Source organism: Geotrypetes seraphini, chromosome 11 (assembly GCF_902459505.1).
Source record: "Geotrypetes seraphini chromosome 11, aGeoSer1.1, whole genome shotgun sequence".
Classification (NCBI taxonomy): domain Eukaryota; kingdom Metazoa; phylum Chordata; class Amphibia; order Gymnophiona; family Dermophiidae; genus Geotrypetes; species Geotrypetes seraphini.
The window spans coordinates 115,061,046-115,073,083 of NC_047094.1; the positions used below are offsets into that span (position 1 = coordinate 115,061,046).

The 12,038-nt window shown below is 44.9% G+C and overlaps 1 protein-coding gene across 2 annotated transcripts in view; it reads right to left on the bottom strand.

The window, feature by feature from the left end:
* The window catches only part of HM13 (histocompatibility minor 13), a 129,318-nt gene that overhangs the window by 65,331 nt on the left and 51,949 nt on the right, over positions 1-12,038 (bottom strand). For both annotated transcript variants that reach the window (XM_033963250.1, XM_033963249.1), the window contains exon 5: positions 6,315-6,400. In XM_033963250.1, coding sequence (XP_033819141.1) covers positions 6,315-6,400 — 86 coding nt within the window. The remainder of the gene's footprint in view (positions 1-6,314; positions 6,401-12,038) is intronic.

A 12,038-nucleotide genomic window follows, 5' to 3' on the forward strand; every position in this document is an offset into this window, starting at 1 on the left:
GGGTTAAAATACCGGGAAGGAAAGGGTCCGAGATAAAGATGGGCCTGTACTATCGTCCACCTGGGCAAACCGAAGCTACCGATGAAGAAATGGAAGCCGAAATCAAACGAGAATGCAAAAGCGGTAACACGATTATTATGGGAGAGTTCAACTATCCCGGGATAGACTGGAGTCTTGGAAATTCAAAATGCGCTAGGGAGACCAGATTCCTGGAGGCTATACAGGACTGCTTCATGGATCAGCTTGTCAGAAAACCAACGAGAGGGAACGCCACTCTGGATCTAATCCTTAATAGGCTAAGAGGACCTGCAAAGGAAGTGGAAGTAGTGGGACTGTTGGGAAACAGCGATTACAATATAATCAAGTTCAAAGCTGAAGTTGGAATACCGAAGAGAAAGATAACTACAGCAACAACTTTTAACTTCAAGAAAGGAAACTACGAAGCGATGAGGGTAATGGTAAGGAGGAAACTTAGAAACAGCTCAAAGAAATGGCAGTCTGTAGAGCAAACCTAGTCTTTATTCAAGGACACGGTGAGCGAGGTGGAAAATCTGTATATCCCCAGATTCAGAAAAGGGTACAAAAAGAGCCGAACAAAAGACCCAGCGTGGATAACTAAAGAAGTGAAGAAAGCGATAGGTGATAAGAAGAATTTATTCAAGAAATGGAAAAAGGGCAAAACCGAGAACTGGAAAGAACACAGGAAGTATCAAAAAGAATGTAACTTCGTGGTTAGAAAAGCAAAAAGAGAATATGAAGAGAGGCTAGCCAGGGAAGCACGAAATCTCAAACCATTCTTCAGATATGTTAAAGGGAAGCAGCCAGCTAGGGAGGAGGTGGGACCGCTGGATGACGGAGATAGGAAGAGAGTGGTGAAGGAGGAGAAAGAAATGGCGGAAAGACTAAACACGCTCTTTTCGTCAGTATTTACAAAAGAGGACACATCCAACCAGTGTTCCCGCTAAGCTGCGTTGACGTGCGCACGCGCACAAAATATTACCTCGCAGCGCACAAGTTTCTCGTCGCAGCGCACACAGTGTAGAGCACAGTTCTTCAACCGCCGGTCCGCAAACAAAATCTTGCCGGTCCACGAAGGATTCGGTCCCCGCCGCAACGAAAGGCCGGCGTCAGCTGACTTGCAACTTCCTGTTGCAGTCGCTGTGCCGGGACTCCTGCCTTCGCCGGGACTCCTGCCTTCCACCGCGTTTGCCTCCTGCCTTGTCTCCGCACCTCCAGACCAGCAGCGGCAGCTGTGTATGCTTTTAACTTCGGCACAGAGCTGCCCCTAATCAATAGTTTAGCGCGGTTTCATAAGGCAGCCTCGGGGCCTTTGCTAGGCCGGCCCACATCGCATCATCGAAGCGGGCCGGCTATCAAAGGCCCCGAGGCTGCCTCATGAAACCGCGCTAAACTATTGATTAGGGGCAGCTCTGTGCCGAAGTTAAAAGCATACACAGCTGCCGCTGCTGGTCTGAACTCTTGGGCCGCTGAAGGAGGGCAAAAAGCAGCTGTCCTGGAGGTTTCCCTTCCTCTCGCCTTTACAGGTTCCTTTTTTCCACCTTTTTTTTTTTTCCTTCAAACGGCAACGGGCCCCAGCATCGACATCAATCAAGTAAGTTCCACTGTCAATCAAGCGGTTCTGCTCGGCCAAAGCTTCCCCTGTGACATGAGCCACCCTCAGGGGAAAGAAAGTGACCCACAAAGGTGAGGGGAAGGGGGGCAGATGATGGAAGTTGGGGGGGGGGGGAGAGAGAGAGAGAGAGAGAAGGGGCAGATGATGGAATGGAGGAGATGAGAGAGAGAGAGAAGGGGACAGATGATGGAAGTGAGAAGAAGGGAGAGAGAGCAGAAGGCAGATGGATGTCAGTTGAGAAGGGAGAGCAGATGCTGAATGGAAGTGGGGAAAGAACACATACTGGATGGAAGGAGGAGATAAATAAAGGGGGAAGAAAATAGTAAGATAATGGAGGGGTGAGGGAAAGGGGTGACAAGCTGTGTGTAGACACAGTGAAAAGAGGGAAACGGGACTAAATAGTAAGAAAGAATTTAATTTAGATGGAGGCAGAAAATAGAGAAGGAAGACCAGAGAAGAAAAGGGAAGAGAGAGCAGAGAATGATCAGATCTGAGTGGAGGAAATGAGAAGAGAGATATGCTAAAAACCACAGGGGGGAGGGAAGGATAGAGATGCCAGACCATGAGGGGAACAGAAGGAAGATGATGGATGCTAGACCAAATTGGGGGGTGGGGGGGGGGCAGGAGGAGAGATGGCAGGGAAAGACAGACAGTGAATGGAAGGGGCAGATGCTGGACTGAAGAGACAGAGAAGGTTATCATGCTGCTGTACCGGGCCATGGTACGCCCTCACCTGGAGTACTGCGTCCAGCACTGGTACTTTAAGAAGGACACGGTACTACTCGAAAGGATCCAGAGAAGAGCAACTAAAATGGTTAAGGGGCTGGAGGAGTTGCCGTACAGCGAAAGATTAGAGAAACTGGGCCTCTTCTCCCTTGAGCAGAGGAGATTGAGAGGGGACATGATAGAAACATTCAAGGTACTGAAGGGAATAGACTTAGTAGCTAAGGCAGGGAGAACGAGAGGGCACTCTCTAAAGTTGAAAGGGGATAGATTCCATACAAACGTAAGGAAGTTCTGTGGTAGAAAGCAACATATTTATTTGGCTCATAACTTGCTGGCGCCCGATATTTTTAGCTCACAGTGAAAAAAGTTTGCTCACAACACCCGCCCGCTTAGAGGGAACACTGCATCCAACATACCTGAACAAATCTTCAAAGGAGACCAAGCAGAAAAATTAACATCCATGGAAGTAAGCCTTGAAGACATACACAGGCGGATAGAAAAATTAAAATCTGACAAATCACCGGGCCCGGACAGAATCCACCCTAGGGTACTGAAAGAACTGAAGGAGGAAATAGCAGAACTACTACAACAAGTCTGTAATCTATCCCTGAAAAGAGGTGTGATCCTGGACAATTGGAAGATAGCCAATGTTACGCCCATCTTTAAAAAAGGATCCAGAGGTGACCCGGGGAACTACAGACTGGTAAGTCTGACCTCAGTTCCGGGGAAAATGGCGGAAGCGCTGATAAAAGATAGCATCGAGGAGCATCTAGAAAGGAATAAACTTATGATAACAAGCCAACATGGTTTCTGCAAGGGAAGATTGTGCCTGACGAACTTATTGCACTTCTTCGAAGGAATTAACAAACGGATGGACAAAGGGGACCCCATAGACATCATATACTTAGACGTCCAAAAAGCCCTTGACAATGTACCTCATGAACGCCTACTTCGGAAACTGAAGAACCATGGGTGGAAGGGGACATACACAGATGGATCAGGAATTGGTTGGCAGGTAGGAAGCAGAGGGTAGGAGTAAAGGGCCACTACTCGGACTGGAAGAGGGTCATGAGTGGTGTTCTGCAGGGGTCGATGCCTGGACCGCTGCTATTCAATGTATTTATAAATGATCTAGAAACAGGGATGAAGTGCAAAGTAATAAAATTCGCAGATGACACCAAACTATTTAATGGGGCTAGGACTAAAGAAGACTGCAAAGATTTACCAAGGGGCTTGAACAAACTAGGGGAGTGGGCAACGAGATGGCAGATGAAGTTTAATGTAGAGAAATGTAAAGTCTTGCATGTAGGAAACAGAAACCCGAGGTACAGCTACACGATGGGAGGATGTCAATGAGTGAGAGTACCCAAGAAAGGGACTTGGGGGTAATAGTAGACAAGACAATGAAGCCATCGGCACAGTGCGCAGCGGCCGCTAAGAAAGTGAATAGAATGCTAGGTATAATCAAGAAGGGTATTACAACCAGAACGAAAAGTTATCATGCCGTTGTATCGGGCGATGGTGAACCCGCATCTGGAGTACTGTGTCCAATATTGGTCGCCGTACCTAATGATGGATATGGCGATACTTGAGAGGGTTCAGAAGAGAGCGACACGTTTGATAAAAGGTATGGGAAACCTTTCATACGCTGAAAGATTGGAGAAACTGGGGCTTTTTTCCCTGGAGAAGCAGAGACTTAGAGGGGATATGATAGAGACTTACAAGCTCATGAAGGGCATAGAGAAAGTGGAGAGGGACAGATTCTTCAAACTTTCTAAAAACTACAGGAACGAGAGGGCATTCGGAAAAATTAAAAGGGGACAGATTCAGAACCAATGCCAGGAAGTACTTCTTCACCCAATGGGTGGTGAACGCCTGGAATGCGCTTCCAGAGGGCATGATATACAGGGTACGGTATTGGAGTTCAAGAAGGGATTGGACAATTTTCTGAAGGAAAAGGGGATAGAAGAGTATAGATAGAGGGTTACTATACAGGTCCTGGACCTGATGGGCCGCCGCGTAAGCGGACTGCTGGGTGTGATGGACCTCTGGTCTGACCCAGTAGAGGCACTGCTTATGTTATTTCAGATATGCTCTTATCAATTATGTTGATTACATCAATGTTTTACATATTTATGTTTCATATATCAATTTTATTATTCATTATTTATATTTTAATGATTTATAAGTTAATTTTAGTAATTGGTAATTGATGGTATCTAATTTTCATTGTTTAACATTTTACTCGTATGGATGTTCAGTTATTTTTTTATATATGTATTCTACACTCATTAGGTTAGAGGTCTATAAAATTCAAAAATTCTGGGAGAAGGCTGATCAGCCGAAACACGGCTGTGTCAACAGCCAAAGTTGAAATAAATCATCTTCTTCATTGTGAGAACTTCAAATAAAGATTGTGAGAAAATACAGACTGAGAATCCATTTGTTCCTACACATTCTCCTTTTTTTGTTTGGCTGTTGCTGTTCTCCTTTCTCTTCCCAGCTTTCTGAATTTGTCATACCAAGAACTCTGGATTACCATGGTTTCTATGGACCAATTTGGCAGGACTCAAGGAAAGCAAATTAGTGGGTTAAGTCCAAATTTCTCCTTCCTTATCATTCATGCCAGACTGTTCCAGACAAGTAGCATGCACCCAAAGTCCCCCTACAGCTCCTGACTTGCTCCACCAATGGCTTCATTTGTTCCCCTGATCAAAAATAACTTGAAGAAAAAAAGTAAGGCTGTAATTCCTCCACTGTTTCAAAAGCGCCACTCCCAGAGTACAGATGCCTGCCAAATGACCCACATACTCAAACCATGGTCTGAGGGTTCATTCCTCTGATCAAGTCCCAATCTAAAGTGGCACTGTACTGAAGACCTTTTTTGCCCTTCCTTTACCAAAAAGCTTTTAATGACTGGCATTCAGGGACCATACCTCTGGCCTCCTCCCAAGAGTAGGAGGACACTTCAGCCACAAACACCCATAAGGAGAGGAGGGGGAAAGATCAGCAGTATATGGTTTAGCAACTCCAGGAAAGGTCTTAGCTAATCCTAGTTCTCTAATCAGTTCCCAAGAAGGGAGGAAAATCAGTACCAAAGGACTGCTGCCCACACCTTTCCCCAGATTCTATGTTGTACCAGGATTCTGGGCCTAAAGCAGGGGTTTTCAACTTGGTCCTCAAGACACATCCAGCCAGTCATGATTTTAGGATATTCACAATGATTGTTGCATACAATGGAGTAGTGCATGCAGATTTATCTCACACATATCCATTGAGGGTATCCTATAAAACTGATTGGCTGGGTGTGTTCCCAGGGCTGGGTTGAGAACCACTAGCCTAAAGCTTTACTGGGAGAGGCCTATCTGGTCTATTTGTAATTGGTGTAGCACAACCCAATCTGCATCATCTGCTGAAGAACTGAAGGCAGCACAAGTCCCCTATAAGGGGATGAAGTCAGCACTGAGTTGTTTTTCTCTGATTCCATCTGCTGGCAGGACACATAACTCACTTCTGCAGCCTGATCTGGTACAAACGATAAAAAAGTCAACTGGTCATTATCACACAATTCTGAAAATATCTCACACCAAAACACAAGCCCAAGATACACCCCCCTCCACCACCATACACATGAGTCAAGCAACATCTCAAAAGTAGAGCCCTCAGAAATAGTCCTTCCTCATGGATACACATATATTTGATATACTCATACATGAGTCAATCCCCAATCCACGCAAACATCTCAAAATCATTACACAGAAATCAAGCCATTCCCAGTCCTGATATGTGTCTACTTAGAAATACAGTCCCCCAGGACATCTCCCTGCACACAATCATGTTCCCTTGAACCCCACCGTCCTGAGACTCAGCTCTTTCAAACTTCCCCAAAACCCAGCCAACATAGAGTTCTCTTCTAACTATGTTTCTCTTCTCTACCTCTGAAGTAGGTCCTTACCTTTTTGAGGAGGTACCAGACCCCAACCACGCTGCTGAAGGCCAAACACACCATGTCTTTGGTATCAAACTCATAATTCACAATTTCTAAAAAAAAGCACAGTAGTCATCTGGTTTTAGAATCTCAGTTAAATTGTGTTTCCCTAAGAAGCAATTTGTGAACTCTAAAAACCTAGATTACCATCTTTCATTACAGGATTTGGGCAGAAAACACAATAGACAGGTTGCCAGTATATGCAAGGAGAAACATGTATACCAATGTTTAATAATCCGTCCCAAAGCTCCGCCTACTGGTGGGGCCTAAGGCGCCTGGGCCAATCAGAATAGGCCCGGGAGCCTTAGGTCCCTCCTGGGGGCGGGGCCTTGGGCACATGGTCGGGTTGAGCTCATGTGCCTCAGGCCCCGCCCCCAGGTGGGACCTAAGGCTCCAGGGCCTATTCTGATTGGTCCAGGCGCCTTAGGCCCCACCAGTAGGTGGAGCTTTGGGACGGATGGGCCAATCCGCCCTCATTCCGTCGTTGGCTGCCTGCCGGACAGGCGGGTTTGGCTCCCGTCTGTCTGGCCAACTATACAAAGGTACGGGGAAGGGGGGTGGGGGTGTCATGGGGGTCGGCCAGGGGGGGTCGCGGGTCGGCTGGGGGGGCGGTCGGAAGTTCTTGGGGGGGGGCGGTCGTTGGGGGGATTGCGTCGAGGGCAGGAGGGCCTGGGATCCCTCCTGCCCGTAATGTAGTGCGGGGTGGGGGTAAGGGGGTCACCATGGCCAGGAGGGTTTGGGCTCCCTCCTGGCCCAAACAACTAGCGGGGGGGGGGGGTCGCCAGGGCCAGGAGGACTTGGGCTCCCTCCTGGCCCGATATTGTCGGGGAGTTGGGGAGTCGGCGGGGAAAGAGGGCTTGGGCTCCCTTTTGCCCCGATCGTGTCGGGGAGTCAGGGGGGCAAGAGGGCTTGAGCTCCCTCTTGCCCCGATCGTGTCGGGGGTGCCGCGGTTGGCTGGGGCAAGAGGGCTTGAGCTCCCTCTTGCCCCGATCGTGTCAGGACCGCCAAGAGGAAGCAGCAGGACACCGGTAGGAGCTTCTACATGATGGGGGGGGGGGTCGGGAGGCTGTGGGGGTGCGAGCGGTCCTTCAGGGTGGGGGTGCATCAGACGTGGGGGGGGGGGAACTATGTAAAAAAAATTTTGTACAACGCGCTCACGCGTATAACGCGCAAGGGTGTGCGCGGTACGTAAAAACCACGTATAACGCGCGCGTTATATGCGAGAAAATACGGTAATATTTCATAATAAAGTAATTATAAAATACTTTCTTTGTGATTATTTGATTCCTATTCAAGAGAATTACTTTATATATAGTAAATATAGTCACAGAGTTAAATTTTTTAACATTTTCTAATGGTGGTGTGCCTCGTGATTTTTTTCATGAAACAAGTGTGCCTTTGCCCAAAAAAGGTTGAAAAACACTGTTCTAATCTAATAAGAAGATCATAGCATCAGCCGCCCATAAAATTGGTCAGGAAAACAAAGCTAAGTACAAGAGTTAAACTGAAAGCGTGTTTTTCTCTAATAATGTCTGATAAGGTTACCACATTGGAAAATGCATTAATTTATTTGACTACAAACAAATCTTAATGAAATTAAACATTAATTAAAAACATCTGATATTTACAAAAAGAGAAATATATAAAAAAATAATAAAAGGGACCAATGATAGCTTGCATTATGCATTAAGCTATACTGACAAGACTATTTCTAACGTCATAATAGCTGCAAGCAATGGAGGTATCCCTTCTCCTACATTAAATGATATACCAGAATGGTTGTTTAAAGAGATACTTGAAGTATTAATAATAAGAAGGAGGAATACATTCAAGCAAAGTCCATCTATTATTTGATAGAGTGATTAGTCGGTGATTAGGATCCAACAATGTTGATGATGAGTAAGACAACCCTCAATAGGATGGGAAGGAGGGTGGAATGGCAAAACTATGGCTAGACTCTGAATAAGGGAGTAATAGAATCATTGGTAGTTCAGTGGCCAATTGGATTGCTGGAGGTGATAGTGCCTTTGTCAACCAGGCTTTCAAGTAGGGGAACAGATTAACTCTGTAAGAGTGGAATGGTGCAGGCACAACAGCTAAATACTGAGCAACAGTTTGGACTCTGATTCTAGGCCAAAAAGTAGCTTGATATACAAGGGGCGACTTGGCCTATTCAGAAATCACAGGTATTGCTTGTGGCTTTCATGAGACTTCAAGAACACTGCTACTGGTTGTGCTCTTGGAGGGGTATGACTATTTACAGTGGAACCTTGGTTTGCGAGCATAATTCATTCCAGAAGTATGCTCGTAAATCAAAGAAGATTGTTTAGTAACCTATACTACCTGCTAATACACTTTATGCTGTACAAACATCTGTTAGAAATCAGAAGCCAGCAGATAACGTAACAAAACACTCCCATTTTTATATTGCAAACACCTCACAATTCTATGTGGTTAGCATAAAGAGAACTACAGAGAATTACAAAATAACAATAGAAACATACATTACATCCACATTATTCCCCAAAAAATTGCTTAAATAAGTTTTAACATTTTTCTATAATGATCATAAGATACAAATGCTCATATAGGACCTAGTTTTCTCTCCCAACTAGCATCCCAAAAAGCCAACACCTTTTCCACATATTTCATTACATAAGGAAACATAAGAAGCCCAGAACAGATGCATTCCACATATTAGCAAAGGTGGAAAGAAGAGGAAACGAGAGCCGGCGTAGTTAAAAGGTGAAGTGAAAGAGGCTTTTAGAGCCAAAAAACATCCTTTAAAGAATGGAAAAAAGATCTGAATAAAATAAATAAGAAGAAACACAAGCACTGTCAAGTTAGATGCAAAGCATTGATAAAGACAGCTAAGAAAGAATATAAAGAGAAACTTGCAAAAGAGGCAAAAACTCATAGCAATTTTTTTATGTACATCAGAAGCAGAAAACCTGTAAGGGAATCTTTGAGACCGTTGGATGATCAAGGAGCGAAAGGGATGCTCAGGGAGGATAAGGCCATAGCGGAAAGACTGAATAAATTCTTTGTTTCGATCTTTACAGAAGATCTACCTGAACTGGAAATGATTTTCAAGGGTGATGATGCAGAGGAACTGAAAGAAATCTCAGTGAAACTGGAAGATGTACAAAGCAAATTAACAAGTTAAAGAGTGATAAATCGTCAGGACCGGATGGTATACATCCCAAGGTATTAAAAAAACTCAAAAATGAAATTGATGACCTGCTATTAGTGACCTGTCGCTAAAATTGTTTGTAGTACAATTGGAGGGTGGCCAGTTTTATGCCGATTTTTAAAAAGGACTCCAGGGGAAATCCAGCAAATTACAGACCGGTAAGCCTCACTTTGGTGCCGGACAAAATGGTAGAAACGATTATAAAAAATAAGTGTGTCACACATAGACATACATGAGATAGAGTCAGGATGGGTTCAGGTGAGGGAGATCTTGCCTCACAAATTTGCTTTACTTCTTTGAAGGTGTGAATAAACATGTGGATAAAGGTGAGCCGGTTGATATAATATATCGAGATAGTATATCTACATTTTCAGAAAGTTTTTGATAAAGTTCCTCATGAGAGGCTCCTGAGAAAATTAAAGTGTCATGGGATAGGTGGCAAAGTTCAGTTGTGGATTAGAAATTGGTTATTGGATAGAAAACAGAAGGTAGAGTTAAATGGTCATTTTTCTCAATGGAGGAGAGTAAACAGTAGAGTGCCGCAGGGGTCTGTACTGGGACAGGTGCTATTTCACTTATTTATAAATGATCTGGAAATTGAAACGAGTGAGGTGATTAAATTTGCAGATGACACTAAACTGTTCAAAATTATTAAAATGCATATGGATTGTGAAAAATTGCATCCAAATGGCAGATAAAATTTAATATGGACAAATGAAAACTAATGCACATTGGGAAGAATAACCTGAATCACAGTTATCGGATGCTAGGGTCCACCTTGGGGATTAACACTCAAGAAAAGGATCTGGGTGTTATCGTAGACAAATTGATGAAATCTTCAGCCCAATGTGCGGCAGAGGCCAAAAAAGCAAATAGAATTATTAAAAAAGGGATAGTTAAGAAGACTAAGAATGTTATAATGCCCCTGTATCGCTCCATGGTGCGACCTCATCTGGAGTATTGCATTCAATTCTGGTCTCTTGATCTCAAGAAAGATATAGTGGCACTAGAAAAGGTTCAAAGAAGAGCGATCAAGATGGTAAAGGGGATGGAACTCCTCTCGTATGAGGAAAGACTAAAACGGTTAGGGCTCTTCAGCTTGGAAAAGAGACGGCTGAGGGGAGATATGATTGAAGTCTACAAAATCCTGAGTGGAGTAGAACGGGTACAACTGGATCAATTTTTCACGCCGTCAAAAATTACAAAGACTAGGGGGACAATCGATGAAGTTACAAAGAAATATTTTTAAAACCAATTGGAGGAAATTTTTTTTCACTCAGAGAATAGTTAAGCTCTGGAACGCATTGCCAGAAGATGTGGAAAGAGTGGATAGAGTAGCTGATTTTAAGAAAGATTTGGACAAGTTCATGGAGGAAAAGTCCATAGTCTGTTATTGAGAAACACATGGGAGAAGCCACTGCTTGCCCTGTTATCGGTAGCATGGAATATTGCTGCACCTTGGGTTTTTGCCAGGTACTAGTGACCTGGATTGGCAACCGTGAGAACGGGCTATTGGGCTTGATGGACCATTGGTCAACCGCCCCGCTCTCTGCCCCGACTCTCCTGCTCTTGGCCGTCCTGCTCTCTGCCCCAACTCTCGGCCACCCTGCTCTCTGCCCTAACTCTCCTGCTCTCGGCCACCTTGCTCTCTGCCCCAATTATCCTGCTCTCGGCCGTCCTGCTCGCCCTTGCAGTATGAGCCCGTGGGTTTAAACCACGGACTCGCAAAGTAAAAAAAAAAGTTTCCAGCTCTCTCAGGCACGGAGAGTCAGCTCATGAGCAGACCATCTACAGGCAAAGAAGATGGTCTGCACATATGTCAGAATCGCTCTCCAGCAAATCGTATGGTCAGTGGGGAGCGTTCCTCTGATCGCCCTCATTTGAATAAGGACCCGTTGTGGATCAGTCGGCCTGCCACGGATTGGACACAATCAGGCAGGTTAGTGAATTTAGCCCAAAGTCCTCAGGATCAGCACAAGGTCATACAGCCTGCAATCAAGCTGCGGTAACAACCATGAGCGCACCTTTTACCAGGGGAATGAACCCCAAGCCACCAAAATTATTAATGTAGGTTGACCAGGAGGTGCCCTATAAAAGGGTTGCCCTCCCAGCTACAGACTTCTGATCCTAGAGCACCGAGAAGTCTTAAAATTCAGATAAAAACCCCAAAATAATAAACCAGAATCAGAATAGATCAGAAAGATACCTTCCAACCCACGTGTAGAAGGAAAAATTGAGGAGCTACAGCACAGCCCTTGCAGGAGGTGGAACCAGGAGAGAAAAAAATGTAGAGAATGCCTTGAGCCTGTATAGGTATGTGCGATGCACAAATGGAAGATTAGATTATATTAGATTCTATACAACTCATGACTAGAGGTGAATAAACCCACTGGTTCCAGACTCATATGCCTTTTGCACTAGAAGTCCTTTTCTCTCTCTCTCACCCCCTCGCCTTGCATCATCTTTCCTTCCTTCCTTCCTTCCCCCCCACCCCACCC